Source organism: Panthera onca, chromosome B1 (genome assembly GCF_046562875.1).
Source record: "Panthera onca isolate mPanOnc1 chromosome B1, mPanOnc1 haplotype 2, whole genome shotgun sequence".
In the NCBI taxonomy this organism is placed as follows: domain Eukaryota; kingdom Metazoa; phylum Chordata; class Mammalia; order Carnivora; family Felidae; genus Panthera; species Panthera onca.
The window spans coordinates 190,461,019-190,484,053 of record NC_138342.1 but is presented as its reverse complement, the minus strand read 5'-3'; the positions used below and the strand labels follow the sequence as shown (position 1 = coordinate 190,484,053).

General features: G+C 48.0%; 3 protein-coding genes across 8 annotated transcripts in view; 1 reads left to right on the top strand and 2 right to left on the bottom strand.

Moving 5' to 3' along the window:
- The window catches only part of WWC2 (WW and C2 domain containing 2), a 210,100-nt gene extending 198,720 nt beyond the window's left edge, over positions 1-11,380 (top strand). For all 6 annotated transcript variants that reach the window (XM_081795646.1, XM_078445265.2, XM_078445268.2 and 3 more), the window contains 2 exons: positions 5,210-5,337; positions 7,614-11,380. In XM_081795646.1, coding sequence (XP_081651772.1) covers positions 5,210-5,337; positions 7,614-7,680 — 195 coding nt within the window. In that variant the 3' untranslated portion in view covers positions 7,681-11,380. The remainder of the gene's footprint in view (positions 1-5,209; positions 5,338-7,613) is intronic.
- CLDN22 (claudin 22) lies at positions 11,246-12,161 on the bottom strand. Its single transcript, XM_078445270.2, has 2 exons — positions 11,441-12,161; positions 11,246-11,323 (listed from the first exon to the last, which is right to left on the bottom strand). The coding sequence occupies exon 1, from the start codon at positions 12,159-12,161 to the stop codon at positions 11,499-11,501; it is 663 nt and encodes a 220-aa protein (XP_078301396.2). The 3' UTR covers positions 11,246-11,323; positions 11,441-11,498.
- Positions 12,162-13,705: 1,544 nt separating this feature from the next.
- Positions 13,706-14,368, bottom strand: LOC132691509 (claudin-24-like). The gene has a single exon (XM_060652877.2). It carries the CDS (start codon positions 14,366-14,368, stop codon positions 13,706-13,708), a length of 663 nt encoding a protein of 220 aa, XP_060508860.2.
- Between the last annotated feature and the right edge of the window lie 8,667 nt (positions 14,369-23,035).

The following is a 23,035-nucleotide window of genomic DNA, read 5'->3' as shown; positions in this document are numbered from 1 at the left end:
ACTTTCAAAACTGAAAATCAAAGAGAAAAAAGACTGACGGGGAAAAAAAGGAAGAGGGTATCTGAGACCTGTGGGATAATTACAAAAGGTAAAACTCACACACAATGGAAGTACCAGAAGACAGAGGAAAACAGAAGCAATATTTAAAGCAAGAATGGTTGAGAATTTCTCTAAATTCATATCAGACACAAAACTACAGACCCAGGAAGCTCAGAGAACACCAGGCCAGCTAGATGCAAGAAACTCTGCACCTAGGCATGTAACATTCAAACCTCAGAAAATCACAGATACAGGAAAAAATCTTGAAAGAGGCCAAAGTGAAAGAACACTTAACTTATATAAGAACAAAGATAATAATTATACATACGACTTCTCAGAAGCTATGCAAGCAAGAATAGAGTGGGGTGAAATATTTAAGGTGTTGAGGTGGGGGGTGGGGACACCACCAACTAAGAATTCTATACCCAACAAAATTATCCTTCAGGACTAAAGGAGAAATACTTTCTCAGACAAATGAAAATTGAGAAAATATGTTGTCAGTAGACCTGCCTAGCAATAAATGTTAAAAGAAGCCCTTCAGGGATTAGGAAAATAGTGTAGGTCAGCAACTCAGATCTGTATAAAGAAAGGAAGAGCATTGAGGAAGGAATTAGTGACTGTAAAGTTAAAACTTTTATTTTTCTTATTCTTAAATGACCTAACAGATAACAGTTTGTTCAGAATAACAATAGCAACAATGTATTTCACATATATATGCTTACGTATAAGTGAAATGACTGACACCAATGATACGAGGGACAAGAGGGAGATATTTGGAATATTTTATTATTATATGGTACTTGCAGTATCCATAAAGTACTGTGGTGTTTTGCATATTATGAAATATTAGACAACCACTTAAAAGTTTAAAAAAGAAGTACAATTGACAGGCTAAGAAAGGAGAGAAAATGGAATAAGACAAGTTGCCCAATTAAAACCACAAAAGGCAGAAAAAGAGTAGAAGGCAAAAACAAAGAACAAGGGCAGTGACAAGAAAACAATAATAAATATGGCGGGTATCAATCCAGCCATATCAGTAATCCCTTTAAACACTGATGATCTGAATTTGCCAATTCAAAGAAATTGTCAGAGTTGAACAAAGGACAAGACCCGACTACATGTTGTCTACCAGAAACCAGTTTTATACATAAAACACATAGAGGCTAAAAGTAAAGGTATAGAGAAAAATATGCCATGCTAACACTAATCAAAGCCAAATTAATCCGAGACAGACATCTGAGCATAAAAAGTGTCCGGTATAAAGAAGGTCGTTGTATAATGATAAAACAGCCAGTTTTCCAAGAGGACATAACATATCCTTCACGTGTACACACTTAACCACCCAGCATCACAATATGTGACGCAAAGACTGATGGAGCTGCAGGGAGGAACAAGTGCATCTACTTTTACCGTTGGAGACTTCAATGCCCCCTTTTCAGAAATGGACAGAGCCCAGCAGCAGAAAGCCATCAAGGATGTAATTGAACTCAACCACGCTATTAATGAGCTAGACACAACTGACATCCATAGACTACTTCATCCAACAACAGCAGAATTCACATTCTCCTCAAGCTCACATGGAACATTCATCAAGATAAACCACGTTTTGTGCCATAAAATATAACTGAAAAATATGAAAGAATACAAATCATACAGTGTCTACTCTCAGACCACAATGAAGTAAAGCTAGAAATCAATAACGGAAAAATAGCTGGAAAATCCCAAAGTACTTACAGACCTATGGCACATTTTTAAATAACACATGGGTCCGAAAAAGAAATCTCAAGAGAAAACATGTTTTCAACTAAATGAAAGGCCAACTTATCAAAATTTGTGCAATGCGGCAAAGAGGAAAATTTATAGTAGTCAGTGTATATACTAGAAAAGAAGAACGATTTAAAATCCATAATCTAAGCTTCTGCCTTAGGAAACTAGAAAAAGAAGAGTAGAGGGGCGCCTGGGTGGCGCAGTCGGTTAAGCGTCCGACTTCAGCCAGGTCACGATCTCGCGGTCCGTGAGTTCGAGCCCCGCGTCAGGCTCTGGGCTGATGGCTCGGAGCCTGGAGCCTGTTTCCGATTCTGTGTCTCCCTCTCTCTCTGCCCCTCCCTCGTTCATGCTCTGTCTCTCTCTGTCCCAAAAATAAATAAAAAACGTTGAAAAAATAAAAAATTAAAAAAAAGAAAAGAAAAAGAAGAGTAGATTAAATCCAAAGCAATCAGAAGAAAAATAATAAAAATTAGGTAGTTCTCAATTAAATTGAAAACAAGAAATCAATAGCAAGTTTGCAGGATACAAGGTTAATAGAGTCAATTGCTTTTCTGTATGCTAGTGATGAACAAGTGGAAATTGAAATTAAAAACAATACAATTAGCGCCCCCTAAAATGAAATACTTAGTTACATATCTAACAAAATATGTATAAGACCTAAGTGAGGAAAAATACAAAACCTGATGAATGAAATCAAAGAACTAATAAATGGAGAGAGAGTTCATGTTCATGACTAGGAAGACTTAATATTGTCAAAATGGTCTTCCCAAATTGACCTATAGATTTACTGCAATTCCAATCAAAATCCCAGCAAATTATTTGGTGGATGTAGACAAAATGATTCTGAAGTTTACATGGCGAGAGAAAAGACGCATGATAGCTAACACAATATTGAAGGAGGCAGGGTTGTGGGACTGACATTACCCAACTTCAGGACTTCCTGTGAAGCTAAAGTAATCAAGACAGTGTGATACTGATGAAAGAACAGACAGATAACTGGAGCATAATAGCCCAGAAATAGGTCCACATAAATGTGGATACAGGCAACTGACCTTTGACAGAGGAGCAAAATCAACACAACGGGACAAGAGAGTCTTTTCAACAAGTCAAACAACTGGACATCCACATGCAAAAAAAAAAAAAAAAAAAAAATCTAGGCACAGACCTTACACCCTTAGCAAAAGTTAACTAAAAATGAATTGTAGGCCTAAATATAAAACACAAAACGATAAAAGTCCTGCAGTGTAACAACTTAAGAGAAAACCTAGATGACCTCTGATATGGCAATGACTCCTAAGATACAACACCAAGAGCATGACCCATGAAGGAAAGAATTGGTAAGTTGAACTTCATTAAAATTAAACATTTCTGCCCTGTGTAAGTGTCAAGAGAAAGAAAAGACAAGTCACAGAGCGGGAGAAAATATCTGCAGAAGACACATCTGATAAAGCCCTGTTATCCAAAATATACAAAGAACTCTTAAAACTCAACAGTGAGAAAATGAACAGCCCAATTAAAAAGCAGACAGGGGCCCCTCGGTGGCTCAGTCTGTTGAGCATCCAACTGCGGCTCAGGTCATGATCTCATGGTCTGTGAGTTCAAGCCCCACGGAGCCTGGAGCCTGCTTTGGATTCTGTGTGTGTGTGTGTGTGTGTGTGTGTGTGTGTGTGTGTCTTTCTCTCTGCCCCTCCCCCACTTGTGCTCTCCCTCTCTCTCAAAAATAAATAAACTTTGGAAAAAAAAAAAAAAACTACTTAGAGCAGTGCAACCCAGAAATCTCTCCTGTTAACGTTTGGCAAATACACTTTCAATCTCATTCATCTTTCCAAACCTTTTTTCTTATATTAGCCATTTTAAAAACAGTTTATTGGAGTCGAATTTACATACGAGATTAGCTTCTTTTACTTAGTGATATACATGTAAGTATATCATGTGTTTCCATGTGTTTCTATGGCTTATAGCTCATTTCTTTTCAGCACTGGATAATATTCCATTGTTTACAAGCACCACAGTTTACCTGCCTGTCACTCACTAGAGGACATTTGGCTGCACCCAAGTTTTGGCAATTTTTTTTTTTTAAGATTTCATTTTTAAGGGGCGCCTGGGTGACTCAGTCGGTTGAGCGTCCGACTTCAGTGCAGGTCATGATCTCATGGTTTGTGAGTTCGAGCCCTGTGTCAGGCTCTGTGCTGACAGCTCGGAGCCTGGAGCCTGCTTCAGATTCTGTGTCTCCCTCTCTACCCCTCCTGCACCTGCACTCTCTCAAAAGTAAATAAACATCTTTGAGAGAGATTTCATTTCTAAGTAATCTTAACATGGGGCTTGAACTTACAACCCTGACATCAAGTATGCACACCCTACAGACTGAGCCAGCTGGCATCCTCCCCCCGCAAATTTTGGCGATTATAAAGGAAGATGCCATAAACATCTGTGTCCATAACTTTTCAACTCCTTTGGGTAAATACCAACAAGTATGACTCCTAGATCATACGGCAAGAGCATGTTTATTTAGTTTGGTAAGAAAACGTCAACCTGCACCTTAAACTTATACCACAGTATATGTCAATGGTATCTCGATAAAGTTGGGAGGGGGGGAAGAATTGAAAACAATGCCAAAGTGTCTCCAAAGAGGCTGTACTATTTTGCATTCCCACCAGCAGTGAACACGAGCTCCTGTTGTACCACATATTTGCCAGGATTTGGTGTGGCCAATGAACTGTCAGTGTTTTGGATTTGGGCCATTCTAATAGGCGTGTGGCCGTATCTGGTTGTTGTTTCAATTTGCATTTCCCTAATGACATGCGACTGCAGGGCATCTTTTCATATACTTATTTACCATCTGTGTATCTTTTTTGGTGAGGTGTCGGTTCAGGTCTTTTGTCTACTTTTCTTTAATCTTTTTTTTTTTTTTTTTACATTATTTAACATTTATTTACATGTAACATTTAATGTTTGTTTATTTTTGAAAGAGTGAGCGCCACCAGGGGAGGGGGAGGGGGAAAGGGAGACAGAGGATCCGCCGCAGGCTCCAGGCTCTGAGCTGTCAGCACAGAGCCAGAACCGGGGCTCGAACTCATAAACCGTGAGATCATGACGCCGGAGTGGAAGTCCCAGGCTCGAGCCACCCAGGCACCCCGTCTTCATTTCTTTTCTGAGGGTTCTTAGGCTTTCCAGATGCAATAAAACGATCACATATTACCCGCGTAGTAAGATCTTTCAAATGCGCTGCAGTAAACTCGTCCCCAGCGGCGGCCGCGCCACACCTGCAGGGGGAGCCGCGCGGGACTGTCGCTGCGGAGGCTGCCCTCCCGGCTCAGCGCCCAAGCCCTCAAGCCTTACACCCTGTCTCCGGGACTTTCTAATTAGCGTCCTGTGGGGGGTTTGTTTTTATTTCCTTTGCCAGGCCGAACAGTCCAAAGAAGAGCAGAAGCAGGACTTGAACGCGGAGAAATTGATGCGGCAAGTGTCCAAGGACGTGTGCCGGCTGCGCGAGCAGAGCCGGAAGGTGCCGCGCCAGGTGCAGTCCTTCAGGTAAGCGGCCCGGGCCCGCCGGTGCTCCCGGACTGTCCTCCGCGTGGTCTCGGTTCGGCGGGAGCTCACGTCAGCAGTGACAGCGGGGGGACCGTATGTGCTTCCATTTGCTCCTTCGTGAGGTTACACCCCCCCCCCACGACAGCGGTCCTGACCCGATTAAAGCCTGGCTCCCCAAGAACCCAGGGTGTCCCCGCCGCTTAGAAGCAGTTGGCACATCCCGCTGAGAAATCTTGACGCAAAATACGAAGGGGTGTATATCTTTGGGTCTTGTGTTGTTCACTCATTCAACAGACGCCCCCCCCCCCCAACCCGTGGACGTGGATGCCCCTCACCCTGGCCCCCCAGGCTGTGCTGGGCTTGCAGGGGGTTGGGAGGGATACCCGTGGGGAGCCTGGGGCACAGGCCTGGGTGGGAGAGCCGGATACTCTGCCCCAAGCATGGGGGGGAGGAGGAGTGGAGGGGGGACAGTCCTGGTTTCACCTGCAATCAGGGGCCCCGTGTTCCCCGGCCGTCTGATTTGTCAAGGGAAGTTGGAAACAGGAGTCCTACGTGAAATATCTCAAATGTTAACATTGGCAACTGACTCTGGTATGTAAACCCCTCCTGAGCCAAAGAAATCCATTAGCAGGGAGTGTTCAGTTTGTGGTTCCACCTTAAGGCTTTCAGTGACGTCATGATCAGGCTTACTTGCCTTTTTTTTTATTTTTGCTTTGTATTTTTATTTTTTAAGAGTTTTTTGTTTTTTTTGTTTTTTTTGTTTTTTATGTTTGAGATAAAGAGCAAGTGTGGGAGGGCAGAGAGAGAAGGAGAGAGAGAATCCCAAACAGAGCCGGGATCAAGAGGAGAAACCACAAGAGCCAGATGCGTGGGGAGGCGCCTGGGTGGCTCAGTAGCTTGAGCGGCCAGCTTTGGCTCAGGTCGTGATCTGGCGGTCCGTGGGTTCAAGCCCCGCATCAGGCTCTGTGCTGACAGCTCAGAGTCTGGAAGCTGCTTCGGATTCTGTGTCTCCCTCTCTCTCTGCCCCTCCCCTGCTCGTGTTCTGTGTCTCTTTCTCAAAAATAAGTAAACATTTAAAAAATTAAAAAAAAAAAAAAAAAAGAGCCAATGAATGCTTAGCCGACTGAGCCACCCAGGCGCTCCAAGGGTTGTGTTTTTGTTTTTTTTTTTTTAAGTAATCTCTACACCCAGCGTGAGGCTCGAACACACAACCCCAAGATTAAGAGTCACTCACTCTACCAACTGAGTCAGCCAGAGGCCCATCAGTTGCCTTTTTTTAAGTTTTGCTTTTATCTCTTCTGGAATCGAACAAATCTAAAGGATGCAATACCACAAAAATAACTCATTCCAGTTTCCACAATTCTGTCATTCCCCCTTTCTTCTCTTCCCTTTCCTTAGTCTTTTGAGCTTTTCCACCTCAGTGCCTACTTCTTTGACCCCACACTTTCTCCACCATGTAGACAGACCCGTAGTTTCCCAAAGGAAGGCTGGTGCTGTATTCTTTTTTTCCTTTTTTTTTTCTTCTTTTTTTGCTTTGTTTTTCTTCATGGCTGCCATCGTGCCCCACATAATGTAACACATCCTCAGTAAATATGCATTGATGGGGTACTCTGTACGACATGAACATTATGTACCAAAGTGGATAGATTGCTCCTATCTTTCGTAACTATACAATCCCAAAACCTTATTTATTTATTTTTTTTTTTTTCAGTATTCTCCTAACCTCTGAAAACCATCCTACCCTGTTTTCTCAGCTTCTCCCTTTCGGGCTGTTTCTCCTGAGCGCTGTTTTGGGGCGCAGGACAGACCTGCCTTTACCACAGTCACTCTCTTTCTTTCCCTTTCATTTGGAGTCACGACATCACTCCACCCTTTCCTTAGCATGGTACTGATTTTAAAGGACTTTCCCGATATCACGTACTTCTCTACGAGGCCCTGAGAAGTCCCCTGGGACTTTGGACTTCCTGCATCCTTGACTGCCTAGTTCAGAAGCACTTCTAACTGACCCGCTGATGCTTTAAAAACTGTCTCACACTGGAAATGCAGGAGGGAACGTACTGCCTTTGTCTGTAGGTGATTTACCGTAAGCCAGAACTGCCCTTCTCCCGCATTACATCCTGTCGTAACAGGCAAAGACGATCTTGACCTTACGGGGTTCTGCCTAAGGAACAGATCCCCTATCCAGGCTGGCAGAGAGCTCTTGGGGCTATTTTCCATGGCCACAGAGTGTTTTCAGCTTCCTCCTGAAGTCCATTTATTTCTCACCCCCACTCTAGGGAGAAGATTGCCTACTTCACCAGAGCGAAGATAAGCATCCCGTCCCTGCCAGCCGATGATGTGTGATCACATCCCTGAAGACATTACGTTGTCTCCTGTTCATTCTTAGGGAGGGTACAAGACTGAACGTTTGTTTTGCTTCGGGGGGTTCTTTTTGTAACGTAACTATCAACTCTTAAAGAGCTTTTATTTCACAGCAGATTTTCAACATGTTAATTTGTAAAGTATCTTGAATGTAATTCTTATATGTTTAAAAAAGAAAAGAAATCCGATAACCAAAACGGGCTGATCTGGTACACGAACGTCCAGTACCTGCGAATTGCCACCGGGCTGCAGTTTATAAAAGTGGAACGGAGGCCGTGCCCCGTGCATATCCCAGTGGCCCAGCTGTTGAGAAATGGCTCGGTTTAGCAGAAGGTCCTTTTTGCTTTTCCTTGGTTGTCCCGTGAGCAGACCGAGGATGGCAGCCGGCCGGGCGGTATTTTGGTACCAAGGGGCAGCTCTTTGAGTTTGAAGTCAAACGTGAGTACGGTTCCGGCTCCACCTGAAACAGGTGTCTGCGCTCACGTCCGCCACCTGTGTCAGAGCCCCTCGTTTCCTTAAAACAACTTCCTTTTTGTCCTTTTCTTGGAGTCTAAAGAAAACAAACCGCTGGAGCAGTGCTCCTGGCCGCGGGGAAGGCCTTTTGATGGGTCACCTCCTGAGCGGGGAGAGGAAGGGGGAGAGCCGGGGACCCTACACACACAAGTCACCTCCTCGGCGAGCACCTGCCGCCTCGGACGCAGCCCGGGCCCGGGTACGTGCTCCGAGGGCCGTGCCCGGCCTGCGCCCTTGACGCCGCGTCCTGGGGGTGAGGCTGGTGCCCCGCACGGCGCCGTGGTGGCCGGTGCTCTAAGCCCAGAGCGCGCGGGCGATGCGGAGGGAAGCGCGTCAGCACGCATCTGGTGAACCTGGGAGTCCCGATTGGATCAAAGTTGCCAAAAAAAAGATTTTTTTTAAAACTTTATTAAACAGATTTCTAACATTTACTAGAAACTATTTGGCAGCTCTCGCGTTTAGGGGATCCTATCTGTAATTTGTGGTGAGGAGGCCAAGAGAAGAGTGTGCCTGGGGACATTATTAACTTGAAATATCAGCCAAGGCGGTTGGTTAAGAAAACAATTCTAGATGATCTCGTGTCGAGAGGGGAAAAAGGCTCTAGGTCGTCCGTGTAGAATGTGAGCCCACCCGCCCCAGGCCCTGCTTGCGAGAAACGTATCTGCTCTGCCAGCATAAAGGCTTTTGAAGTAAAGAGTATTTGTGCAATTTAACTCATACTTATCATTCAGTCAGTTCTACTGGAAGAGGCAGTTTTTGGTCAGCCATCTTACATAGCAAACTAAATCTTGGTGGTTTTGCTTTGTTTTGTTTTTTGAGAAGTACAAAAATCCTCTTAACGGAATGGATCCCTTAAAAAAATAATAAGTTCTATTTCTAAGATAGCATCCTCAGCAAGAATTCTTAAGTTTCTTGAAAGTAATTCTACATATTCTGGAAAGTTCGTTTTATCAGAATCAAAATTCGAAATAAGCAATTTCTGAGCCGAGAACTTTAATTGTCTCTTCCTAAGTTATCCCACCACTTACATCTAAAATGTCTCCGAAGCCATAACTGGATGTGACACCACTCTGGACGAAAACCAGCCTCGTGACTGCGCACCGTCCTTCGAGGCCGCGCGGCCCATTCTTTCAGATGACTAAGGAAAACCAGAGCGGGAATGCCATTCCTCCTTGTCAAGGTCAAATGTGAAAGACAGAAGTTTATTTAATATAGAGCTAAATGAAGGTCAGCCGTTTTCAGCTTCGTAGTGTGACCGTGAAAATGTTTATAGAATTATGTGTAGTTGTACCGTACGATTTTATTTTCATCATTTATTTATTTACGGTCTTATTTATGTTCTGTTTAATATATAGTTCGGTTCTGGCCATTTTAAATGTTTGACCCAGAAGAGGCTATATTGGACTATTTACACCTTTATAAATCTTCCTCAGATTAGCAAATCACTCTTTGTCATACAAAAAGCTTCAGACCAGTATACAAGAATTAAATCTGTCTCAGGCTGGTAGTTAACAGTTGTGACCAAGATGCTTTAGGTTTTATTTCACAAAATGTGCTCCTTTCTAACCTGAGAAACGAACTTATTTTAGTATAATCCTTTTCCACACTTTAAAAATCAGCAATAGTGTTATGTATTTATAGGCAGCTTTTCACAATTCTGTCATATTTGTACTAACCCAAATGATTCACAGTGACAAAACATTTTAATAACTTGATCACAAAACCGTATGAACAATATGAATTTTAATATTATAAATACTATTTTTTAAAGGTAGAATTTATTCTGCACAGGGTAAAAAGAATGTAATATTTAGGTCTCAAGTTTGAATTATCAGTATGTTATTATAATTTTGTATATCAGAATCTAAGTTGCAGGTACAAAAAAAAAAAAATATTGGTAGCCAAATGAACAAAGTTTAGCTGAATCTCTGTGGCATGCAAATCAAATTTAAAATCTTTTTTTTTTTTTTCGCTATTACTTTATCTATATTGTATTAAATATCAAAAGCTCAGGACTGAACTAAATATTTAATCAGGTTAAATTCTGAATATGTTTCTGTTTTAATTTGTCTCGTTTGTAAAAGTATGCAAATACATCACATACATTAACTTTGGTTTCTGCACTTTCCCTGTGTTTGTGGGTGGACAAAAGTTCGGTGGGTTTTTTTGTTTTTTTTTTTTTTTAAACAAAGATGCATATTGCCTCATACTTTATTTCAGTGTCGTTTATTGCTTAATTTCCCTAATTGCTGCAAACAAGAGTTTACTTGAGCCACACACCGAGCAAGCATAAAATCTCTCACGAGGAAATTCCCAACCCCACAGTTTGCTATGGATAGTTCTTGGTTGGAAGATATGTATTCCTGAGAGGAATAAAAATGGCATATTTTCATAGTGGGAGTAAAAGAAGGGGCTTCCAAGGTGAGCTCTGGGGTCCCCACCCATCCCAGCCTGTGCTCTGGTCGGCTGGCCGGGCCGTGGTCCCGGGAGCTTCTCGGTCAGTGCATCCAGCCCTGACCCTGAGTGCCCCCCGTGGCCGCTCACCGAGCCAGGGGTTGGCCGGGGCGTCAGTTGTCTGCAGAGCACGGGACACAGAAGCCAAAGCACACCTGTGGGGTAGGTTTTCCGTGACTCTTCCCATGCACCAGACCGCCCCCTCTGCTTCTGCCCCGGTGAGGAAGCATGGATGAACCCGGCTGGCTCTTGGAAAAGGCTCCGTAGAGGCGCTGAGGTCTCCGAATAAAAAGGAGACGGCGCGTCCCACATCTCTTACCTCCCAAGCTTTCAAAGAACCAGCAAGTTTTTAGGATACTCTAATGACATTTGCAATCGGTCTGCAGCAAGACTTTAGTTTCAGTATAATAGGTGATCTTACACACTTAAAAGCAGTAGGCGATCAGCAGTAACCTTTCCAGCTGCCAGAGTGACCCATCTCTACGAATGACACCTTCAACGATACGGAGGCACTGATATAAGGCTTTATTTACCGGTTCTGTGCAATCACTGAATCTATTTTAAAATTGAGAAAACTCATCCGCAGTACTGAGTGTGATTACTATCGAGTCTTGAGTGGTTTTGGTCTCAGAGTAGAAGAAGACAGTGGTTTACTCTCCTAGAAGGAAATTGCAATGTAAGAAGCCAGTAGCCACAGTGGAAAAAAAAAAAACAAGTGCATTTTAGAAAATTAAACAGCTCAGTGAACCGGCAGCTGTGCAACAGGAGATCCTACCAAACCCAGACAGGAGTGAGCTTCACTTGAAGAGTAGACGCCACTGATCCTTCCTGGCTTAGACTTTCAGATGGGCTTTTTTCATCTCCAGGTGCTGACGGTGACACTGTGTTTCTACCACCGCGTAGGGGCCCGGAGCCGGAACTGCCTGGGTAACGCAGGCCACGCAGTTCAGCAGGCAGCCTCCCAGGAGGAGGGAAAACCCAGCAGACCAGCCCAGAAAGAGGGCTTCCCCAAACTCCCACCTGGGCACAATCTCTGGCATGGTCTCGTCCCAGAACTCCTGGACGGTCATGTGGGCGACCCAGGAGACCGGAACCAGGGTCGCGACGCCTGCTGCCCAGAGCACAGTCCCTCCCAGGATCAGCAGTCCCTTCTTGAGGCCTGGCCGCGTCTCTCCGACCCTCAAGCAGTCCAGGCCAAACCCGGAGGCCAGCAGGCCCAGGAGCCCCAGCCCGTTGGACAGGAACATTAAGATCCTGGAGATCCTGAGTTCGGCAGGCAAAGCCAGGAAGGATTCAAAGTCCTTGCACTGCGTCCCCCCTTCCTCTTGGACGACACAGACCTGCCAGAGTCCCATGGTCCAGTTCTCCATCTCGTTTAAGTCCAGATTGAGGTTTTTCCATTGTGGCAGGTAGTTTGTAAGACAGGACAAAACCCATCCCAGCAGAGAGAGTGAAATTCCAGCTAATTGCGCCACGCTTCGAACTACTAAAGCCATTGCAGATCCCCGGGAGCTTGAGCCAAACTGACTCCTGCCTTTCGATCTCTGCGTGGGGACGTGTGACACCTTACGCTGTCACTTCAGAGCTCGGAAATATTTCTTCATTGTGTGTAGAGGATTCTTGCCAGAGCTGCTATTGTTTGAAAAGGTGTTGACTAGGTTTCAGCAAAGGATACAAGGAAGTAAGTCTGCCAACCAGTAATGCCCAGGTGTGGCCAGCACCGTGCCCGTGTCCTAGGAGCTGACTCCGTAGTAGCAGTTTGTCTCTGCAATAACATCAGGTAGGACCGATCCTCCTTTCATTGTTAACATTGCTAGCTCTCTAGCGAGTCAAAGAGTGAAGAAGTCTCAACGCAAAATGTGTACCCGACAGCTTGGGCTCCGCTCCCACCGCTCGCTTTCTTAGCAGTTGCACCCGTCCGGATTGCCATCCGTTGCCGCTCTCCTGTTTCAATACGTACGTCGTGGTAATACCGGATGTTACCATTTTCTAAAAGTGAGTTCCAGAAAAGTATTTCTTATCGGAAATCTCTCTAGACCTTGCATTGTGTGTGTTCAGAAGACCCATAAGCTACATCCAGCACATAACCTAGGAAGCAGTACCGAACTCCCAACCCCAAATACCCAGTCTACTTACCTACACGCCTTTTTGTCAGATCCGTGCACGTGTGCGTACGCGCTTGTTATTTATTTATTTATTTATTTTTCCCTACGTGGGCTTTCTGCGTCGTGGAAAAGTTAAGCTGTAGGACTTTGTAGGTCAGGACGGACATCTCCCCTGGTTCACTTACTAATGTATGTATCCCCATGTCTATCATTTTTCACTGAACCAAGGAAAGTTGTTACTGAGCAAACGAACGGTCACTATCTGGACAGCAAGCAAAATATTTTTGGAGTTGTTTATTTTATTTTATTTTTTTAATTGGAAACTTTGGAAGGGAGAGACAGGAGAGACTGGCCAGTATGTTGACTCTTGAGAGTATCGTGATATACTGAAAACCGTAAGCCCCCTAAGACCCCGTCACACAGGGTACCTAGTCATCTCCTAGATGCAAACCACCCGTGTTCAAAGAAGACCAAAGTCCCTGTGGTGGAAATAATACTTTGGGACAGGCTTAACAGGGGATATTGCTAATGCAGAATGTTTAAAAGATCGCAGATTGGTTTTTTTCCTTAGGAAATAGAAACTAATTATTATTATTCCCAGCTATCAACAAAAGCAAAGTTCCTCATATAAAATTTAACACATCAAAGCTTAATTCTGATTAGAATGGACGGCCGCTGCCACGTTTTGATTTAAATAACCGGGTCGATGAAATTATCTTTGCTCATCCCTGTGTAATGCTTCCCATGATAGTTTCCTTTTAGATATAAGACTTGCCTCTTTCTTACTTCTCCAGATTTGGGGAGGAAGAGGGGACCTAGGATCGAAAAGTAGTTAATGAGAAACCGAGTAATTACATAACAAAGACCCCTTTCTAGCATAGACCCCACTTCACGGTTGATGTGGAAAGATGTGTCTTTTTGCTCTTGCCAAAGTCTTACACTCTCGGGTCTGCAGTTCCATTTTCCAGGTACAGACACTGAATTTGCATTTCTGCCACCGCATAGGGGCCCGGAGCCGGAGCGGCCTGGGTAGTACAGGCCACGCAGTTCAGCAGGCAGCCTCCCAGGAGGAGGGAAAACCCAGCAGACCAGCCCAGAAAGAGGGCTTCCCCAAACTCCCACCTGGGCACAATCTCTGGCATGGTCTCATCCCAGAACTCCTGGACGGTCATGTGGGCGACCCAGGAGACCGGAACCAGGGTCGCGACGCCTGCTGCCCAGAGCACAGTCCCTCCCAGGATCAGCAGTCCCTTCTTGAGGCCTGGCCGCGTCTCTCCGACCCTCAAGCAGTCCAGGCCAAACCCGGAGGCCAGCAGGCCCAGGAGCCCCAGCCCGTTGGACAGGAACATTAAGATCCTGGAGATCCTGAGTTCGGCAGGCAAAGCCAGGAAGGATTCAAAGTCCTTGCATTGTCTCCCCACCTCCTCTTGGACGACACAGGCCTGCCAGAGTCCCATGGTCCAGTTCTCCATCTCGTTTAAGTCCAGATTGAGGTTTTTCCAATGTGGCAGGTAAGTTGTAATAATGGACAAAACCCATCCCAGCAAAGATAACGAAAGTCCAACGAGCTGCATCGCTACTCTAAAGACTAAAGCCATTGCAACAAGTCTCACAACTTTGGCCACCCCTGTGGGAGTCACTGTCTTTCGTGCTTCACAGTAGTGTGACTGTTTTGGTCCTATGCTGCCCGGAATATAAGCTTTGGCCATTAACTCTTTGGAAACTCTGAAATGCGTTTTTGTTCTTCTCGAATATAATGTTTCATGTAAAGGACGAAGGACCCTGTTAAAACTATGAGTTAGGCTTTCTGATAAGGATTTGATCTGTTACCTTCCAATTTGCTTGGTAAAATTATATCCCCAATGCTTGATGATTATAAGTCTAAGGATGAACAAAGAGGGCTCTGTGACCCCTCACCCTAAAATACAACAGAAATCTTTGTGCTTCAATATGGATTAATTAGATTTTAAGTGGTGATAAAAGGCCGGCTCTTTCTGCAACAGGACTTCATTGTGATAGCTGAATCTGAGATTTCAGGGATGCAAAACAAGACCTTGTAAAGAAAGGTAGACTGTTTCCCTATAATCTTTATTCTCCTCGGACTTCCTTAACCTACACAAGAGCCTGGCCCTCCTTCTTGAGTGTCACAGGCCCTCAGTGGGGACTTGGCAGGAAAGTTGCCCCAGATTCCTTTGAAAGGTAGAGGCGGGTTCACTGGGTTCATTAAAATGAAAAAGACCGACGACTGATGCCCAAGAGGTGCTAAGTGAGGAGGGGAAAATCCTGGGAAGCTCTGGGTCTCACTCTTAAGATTTTCTCCATCCACATTAGGGACTTGGTTTTCCAAGTCCCACATTAGGGACAGTGTTTCTCGGTATCTGAGAAGCGTGTGTGTGTGTGTGTGTGTGTGTGTGTCCCCGTCCAAAGCTGAGCTGTGTTTGCTGTCATTTAAGCCACACAGACAAAGCACCGCCAGGCAGGAAGACTCCCGACGGGTCCAACACAAAGGTTCTGGTGAAAAAACAACAGCCACAAGGGGGCTGACCTTTGAGGCTTCATCTTGTTTGTTTTTTCGATTTAGGCCCCACCTTGAGAGCATACTTCTGCAGAGGGTGACCCCTGAGAGAATACAGGGCCTCCCAGGTGGGACAAGAGGTCACGTGCTCCAGATTCCCAGGGCTGCTCCAACCCCTCTCCGCAAGGGGCCCCGGGACTCCTGCACCCACAGCGGGAAGGTGGGATCTGACAGGCTTGGGGGGGACAGGACGGGAAGGTTCCTCAAATGGAGCCGTTGCCCTGGAGGATTCTAACCGGCTGAAACAGAACCACTGCCCGTCGCAACCCAGTGGTTGAGTCTAGTCCAGGGTCAGAGAAGAGCTTTTATGATATTGTTCAATGGGAGATGGGAGAGAAACAGAACCCAGAGCCTGATGTAGCCAAAGTAAGCCTCAGAGTCATTAGGTGAATGGTGTTCTCTTGAGTATTTGCCATCATTTTATGTTTAAAAAAAAAAAAAAAGATGAGTTCTTAACTTTTACAGATTTTCAGAATCCCTTAAGTATATTGCTGTCCTCAATGAACTAAAATAAAAGGTGGTTCCAGTTTGCACAAAGACGTAACAGTCCACAAAGGGCTAGCGATTTGTCCTGAGCCCTTATCACCAGGAGCTGGGATAATGGTAAGCTAGGGCTTTCCTCCAGGCAGGTGGCCAGGATGCAGAGAGCTCTGGAGAACAACCATTAAGAGTCACGAGGAGATGATTCCGAATATCACAATGAGATGTGTGTGTGTGTGTGTGAGAGAGAGAGAGAGAGAGGGAGGGAGATGGAATGGAATAGGCCGCCCTGGGAGGCAGTGACCCTTCCTTCCCAAGGATGTTTTAAAAAGGCTAATTTCTCACCTGTCCGGGCCACCGTGGGGGACGTTTGTGCCATGCTGGGGGGGGGGGGGGGGGGGCGGATGTGTGACCCCTCAACTCCTTTATTCTTTCAGCATTTAGAAAAATATTTTCGAGCACCTCCTCCTGGCCAGACTGTTAAGTGTGAAAGACACAATCAAGACCACGGTGGATGCAGGCCCCGCCCCAGGGGCTCGCATCCCAGTGGGAAGAAGCCATCGCGGAAACACGTGAGTAAGAGAATTCAGAGAAATACAAGGAGCAGGGGAAGTGAGTGCTCAGGGCGGGGAAACCCCAGTGCAGCATCCCTGGGACGGGAAGGTGCGAAGCCCCGACCCACAGCCGCATGCGCCTGGGCCGGTGTGTGGGCTCCTGCTCAGGCCGCGTTGGTCCCGGAGTGGGTGTGGGGGCGGAATTTGGAAAACAAAATCACCAGCACAACGTTCAGTGAGTGGAGGACCACAAGATCTCTGTCTCCCAAACATTAATCTGAAAACAAAAACCCCAAGGGCGCCTGGGTGGCTCAGTCAGTTGAGCATCTGACTCTTGATTTCAGCTCAGGTCGTGATCTCAGGATCGTGGGATCAAGCCCTGCGTCGGGCTCTATGCTGGGCGCAGGGCCTGCTTAGGAATCTCTCTCCCTCGCCCTCGGCCCTTCCCCCCCAACTTGTGTGCGCCGTCTGTCTCTCTCTCAAAAACTAAATGAATGAATGAATGAATGAATAAGTAAAATTAAAACAAAAAGCCCTGTTTACCAAAAGTCACACACCTGGGGAAACCTCTCAGTCCAGAGCAAGTGTTGACGAACGTCCCCAGGTAAACCATCCGTAAATTTAGTTGCTTGAAAACAGCAATCATGCAGATGTATTTACTCGCGAATCTGCAGTTTGGGACAATGGTCTCTGCTCCCAGTGGTGTCGAGTGAGGCTGAACATCACCCTCACAGACAAGGCTGTCACAGGGGCCTGCCCCATTCTAGGAGAGGGCACCGTCTCTCGGTGGGGAAGCAGCAAGTCTCTGGAAGAATTGTGGGACTGGAGGTACTTTCGTGGCCATTTTCGGAAAACGGATCTGTCAATGCAGCTGTGAGCCAATCTAGATCGTAGGAGACACGTGGCAGGCATCGCGTGGGGAACACGACCTTCCTTTCCCTCCTGGGTTTTATGTTTTCACGTTCAAGGTGAAGTCTGTGGTCGTAGGCAAAATGGGTTGCTTGCCCTCCCCTGCCTGCTGTCCTGGTCCCTGCCGTCGGGGAAGGGAGTCCCTTCGAGGGTTCACGGATTCAGCCTCATGCGTTTGGGTCCCCGCTCTGTGCCAGGCAGCACGTGAGAACCAGGGCTGGAGAGAGCGGTCGTCAAGCAAGACCAACCCAGAGAAGAAGACGGGATGCTGAACACCCTGATGGGGACAGCGCTGGGGCAGGCTGGCTGTTTCAGGGGAGGGACGCTGGCAAAGGGGTCTGGGGGTGGCTCCTGAAAGACAGCTGGTGCCTGGCCGGAGATCGAGGGCGCCCGTCGAAGATGAGGCCGGGTCATGGGGCACCGTCATGCAAGCTAAATCATTTGGAGTTTAGAATATAGATCATCAAAAGCCTTTGCAGGATTGTAAGCAAGGGTCATTTATGTACCACCTAACCGGTGGCCCCAGGGACGAGCTCCTTTGTATCATTAAGTCACAGAAGCCCCGGGGGCACCCAGGTGGCTCAGTCGGTTAAGCGTCAGACTCTTGGTTTTAGCTCAGGTTGGCATCTCACGGTTCCTGGGTTCGAGCCCCATGTCGGGCTCCGCACTGACAGTTCAGAGCCTGCTTGGGATTCTCTCTCTTCTCTCTGCCCCTCGCCCACTCTTTCGCTCAAAATAAATAAATAATTTTAAAAAGAAAAAAACGTTTAAAAAAAAAATGGAGTGCCTCGGTGGCTCGGTCAAGTAGGCGTCCGACTCCCGCTCAGGTCATGATCTCACGGTTTGTGCGTTCGAGCCCCGCGTCGGGCTCTGTGCCGACAGCTGGAAGCCTGGAGCTGCTTCCGATTCTGTGTCTCCCTCTCTGCCCCTCCCCTGCTCTCTTCCTCTCTGTCTCAAAAATAAACATAAAAAAAGAAAAAAAAAGACACGGAAGCCCTAAGAGCAAGACCACCTGAAAGCTTGGCTGCTGCCTGAAGCAGGTGGCCCCCTGGGCAATGGCAACCCTAATGCAGGGGAAGATGAGCGGGGAGAGGGATTGAAGAGAGAAGGGGCCTGGGCGCGAGATGTCTTTTGAGAGCGTTAGAGTCTGAAGGCAGTGGAGAGACACAAGCCCCGTGATCTCAGAGTTTCCCTAACAAGCCCCATCGGCCCTGGGAGATCAGCGTGCACCTTCCCGGGGCCCAGAGAAGACTCTGGAATCCGCATTGCGGGGACACGCGGGGGGAACAACCAACCACAGAAACTGCAAACGTCCCTCCGCATCCCGTCTCCCAGCGGGGGCTCCGGCGCTCCACGAAGGGGGAGAATCCGCCTCTCTCGTAACAGGTGCTCAGGCCTCCCTGCCACTTTGACATAAGAGTAGAGACAAAGGGGTCCTCCTGTCAAACACAATTGTTTTGAGCAAAAGAAAACCTGTGGTGTATGACGTTTCTGAAAAACATCCCTTGTCCCGCTAAACAGAGATTCGCACTCTGAATCCTGGGAGGGCACCCATGAGGCTAAGATACCCTGTCGCCCTCACAGCCCCCCAGGGCACGATGCCTTGGGTTCAACAAATAGTTGTCTATTAAGTAAAAGAGGTGGGTCCCTCCAAATGATAGTGAATGGAGACATACGGTCCCAACGCTGTAATAAATGCCCATCACCGCCGATTCCCTTTCGTGACGATGATGACACGGCCTGGCCGTCCTGGTTTATCTGAGCATGACCGGTGGGAGGAAATGTTACCCAAACATCATGAGTTAGCAAACAAGAGTGTCCTGTTCCGGAAGGGTGTCAAGATTGACCTATTCTAGGTTTGGGAAAATGCCATAAAGGCCGGGGGTGCACCGAAACGTTCACTGGGTGTTAAAGATGGGGGCTTTTCCTTTCCCACATTTTCGTTAGTTGTGTTTTCTAGATGTTCTACAAACCGTGCAGGATTCTCAAAAGAAGGGGAAATAAGGGTTATAAAAGGGGGGGGGGGGTGGCGGGGAACTGTCGGACTAAGCTTTTTTTCTTTTGTCAGATCATAATAATAGGTAACAGTTGCCACATGCTTTCTGCTTCCCAGGCACTGTCCCGGGGGCCTGGAACACACGTTAGCTCGCTTTGTCCTCACGATCGCCGAACGCGGAGGCACTAGCCGCAGACCCATTTTGTAGATGACAAAGCACACACAGGCGGGTAACTTACCCACAGTCACAGGGTCCTTTACAGAGCTCTGGATGCAGGCGCCTAAATTCTTTTCCCAGAGCACAGACGTGGGCTGGGGCCCGGTCCCCAAGTCTGCCTTCAGCAGAGTTGCTCTAAGGCTCTGGGCTTCAGAACCTCCTGAGGGACTTCATTCCAGCTGGACTTCGGGGTTCTGCCCCCCAGTGGTGCGCTGGTAAACATTTCAGCAGCGGCTCCTGGGCTGTGGGAGCCCCCGTTTTTAGCCTTTGCCAGTTTCCGCGGTGCAAGTGCTCTTTTTTTTAATGTTTATTTATTTTTGAGAGAGGGAGAGAGAGAGAGATAGCGAGTCGGGGAGGGGCAGAGAGAGAGAGAGAGAGGGAGACACAAGAATCCGAAGCAGGCTCCAGGCTCTAGGCTCTGAGCCGTCAGCCCAGAGCCCGACGCGGGGCTCGAACCCACAAACCGCGAGATCATGACCTGAGCCGAAGTCGGACGCTCAACCGACTGAGCCACCCAGGCGCCCCAAGACACCGATGGTTTAAAAACAAACAAAAAACTGTGTTAAAGTTTATAGCCCTTATCCATCACTTGGATTGACTGGTTTGATTTATCATTGCCAGGCAGTCTATTCGTGGAGCGTCCCTGAAACTGTCACCAAACAACTTTGAGAAGAGAGCAAAGGAAAACGATCCAGTCCTTGCCGACTGGAATCAGAGAGAGAAGAGGACATCGAATACCGTAAAGAAAAATATCTCCATATGTCTATAAACAAAAACAAACTATAACTGCTCTGCAAGCGGGAACACGTGTGCCTGGGCCTTTAAACTTGAAGCCAGTAGCTCGCTCGGATGTCTGGGGGGTCGGCGCCACGAAGTTATTCCCCCTGGCCTGCCGTGTTGTGCCCAGGACGGTTCTGGCGGTGAACGCAGTGAAGCAGGTGGCCGCGATAGATATCCGGGGCACGGATCGGGGAGGCGGTGTGGACCCTTTCCCCGGGATGCGTCGTCCATACGCACTGGTTCTGGTTTGGGAGCAGCTCCAGGGTCGGTTTCAGGCGATGGCATTTAGGGCAGGAAATAGAGGAAGCCTGGTCCCCGTTAACCGGTCCCCCCCGGCGTGCCCCGGCGTGAGGGGACGTGTGGGGTTCCAGCGGCGGGTCTGAAAGCCCTTTTTCATAGCTGGGTGTGTGGGGCTGCGGTGTCTCTGGAGGCCCCGTCGCCTGATGTTCCCGAAGTCCCAGCTGAGATTTGGTTCCAAGCCTTAAGAAAACTGAGGCTGAAAAACTAATGTGAGGCCTCGACTCCGGGTGGTGAAGGGAGCCTCCCGTCCATGCGGCATCTGCTAGGGAAAAACAGAACAGAACAGAACAGAACAACCCAGGATGAAGGCTAATGCCAATAGCCAGGATTTGATGAGCGCTTCCTGCTGGCCGGGCATGGGGATGAGGATTGTATCTGTGGTACCTTCGTCCTCCTCACGAGAGCTCTATGATGTAGACGCTGTTATTACTCCATCTAACAGGTAAGGGGTCTGAGGCTTAAATAAGCCAGTTAGCCTCATAGAGCAAGGATTGAAGCCCAAACCCATCCAGCACCAAAGCCCAGGCCTTAACCCCTTCAGCACCGTGGAAGCAGCCGTCACCCATCGTCGCGCTTGCCTCTCCGTTTTGTCCAGACGCTTTGCACCCGCGGGGCACCCTGCTCCCTCCTCGAACCAGGGTCAGGCGCTGAGCGCACCTCGGCTTGGTGCCACGAAGCCCACCCAGGCTTTAGGGCTGGGAAGTTAGCAGCTGCGACAGCAGGGGCGCCCGGGGGGGCTCAGTCGGTTGAGCGTCCGACTTCGGCTCAGGTCATGACCTCGCGGTTCGTGCGTTCGAGCCCCGTGTCCGGCTCCGTGCTGACGGCCCAGAGCCCGCTTCAGATCTCTCCGCTCCTGACCCGCTTGCGCTCGCTCTCTCTCTCTCTCCCTCTCTCTCAAAGTAAATAAATAAACATAAAAAAAAAAAAAAGAAAGAAAGAAATGCACAGTTTTGTCCTTCGGTTGGGGAGAGGGACAGGGGAAAACAAAATGAGCACAAATCTGGTGAGAGTCATGGAGGCTGGTCCAGGTGTCTGAGAAAGTGCCATGTGAGCCAGGAACTAACTGATAAGTCAACCAGACAAAGACCTGGGGGGACCGGGCCAGCCACAGGGAGCAAGAGTGGGAAGTTGAATGGGAACATGCTTGCCGTGTTTCCAGAACCCAGCTGAGGGCGCTGTGGCAGGAGAGCAGGGAGCAAAGTGAGGTGCTGGGGGGCCAGGTGAGGCCACCACACGCCCACTGGGGGTTGTGGAGAGGGGCTTGGGTTTCACCGTGACTGCTTCCCTGCGCCGCAGCCTGGAGGACGGACGTGATCCAACGTGTGTTTTGAAGCGATTACTTTGGCAACTGGAAGGAATGGCCAAGGCAGCGCTTTGCGCGGCCGAGATGATGGTGCCGTCCTGGGAGGACGGTGAGAAACGGAAGAATTTCGGCTGTGTTCTCCAGAGGTTGAGTGGGGAGGACGTGTTGACGCCTGGCAGTGGGGGCTGAGGAGTGGACGGGGACCCAGGATCTTGGCTTTAGCCCCCGGGTGGCTCGTGGCACCATGTACTGAACTGGGAGAGACTTGAGGAAAGGACAAGAGAGAGAAGAGGCAGGAGGTCTTCGGGCCTGTCTTATATTTACGATCCCGCTTGCCATCCACACAGGGATGCCGGGTGGGAGGCTGGATAGACGCGTCATGCGCTCGGAGATCTGAGCCGGAGGCCTAAATGGGGAGTCTTTGGCCTTCAGGTGGGATTTGGGAGCATGGCCAAGATTTATGGGGGATTCGGAGGGAAGAGAAGAGGGCTCACAATGAAGCTGTGAGGAACACCAGCCCTGGGAGAGGGTAGAGGAGGGTGAGTGGGCGGAGGTGACAGGGAGAGAGGCACCAGTGGAAAATCGGATGTGGGGGCGCAGGACCTGGGACAGGAGAACATTCCAACCCCGGTTGGTCTGACCAACTTGTCTAATGCCGCCGGGCAGTGGAGAAAGGGGCAGAGAAGACTTTTTTGCGAGGCAAAGGCCTCGCCTTGCATTTCATGGGAAGTCTCCTGAACTTTGTCCTACAAGGAAGGAGGAGCTCAGAATGACTGACAACGAGCTGGAGGGAAAGAGACCGCTTTGAAGGTTCTTCAGTAGTAAAGGCAACACCATGAGGGCCGAATCTAGGGCCAGAGCGGTGAAATCGAACAGGCAAGAAGAGAGAGTCAAGGTAGCATCACTAGGCGCCTGTGACCTATAACGCGGAGAGGAAGGGATTTCGATGTTGATATACGGACGGACCGTGACATCTTTGACCCAGACGGAGCTAGCGGGGCCACAGGTGGGAAGGTGGGGACAGGCAGAACTGAGCCCGTGTGCCTGTGGCACCTCCCTGTGGCTTTAGGGGTCTTGTGCTCAGGGGAGAAGCTGTGGCTGCTGGTGGAGTTTCTAGAGAGACCAGCGGATAAGAGTTGAAGCCCTGGGCT

Bases quoted from the DNA above. Each gene is read 5' to 3' on its own strand.
- CLDN22 (XM_078445270.2), bottom strand. From the start codon at position 12,161: ATGGCTTTAGTAGTTCGAAGCGTGGCGCAATTAGCTGGAATTTCACTC.
- LOC132691509 (XM_060652877.2), bottom strand. From the start codon at position 14,368: ATGGCTTTAGTCTTTAGAGTAGCGATGCAGCTCGTTGGACTTTCGTTA.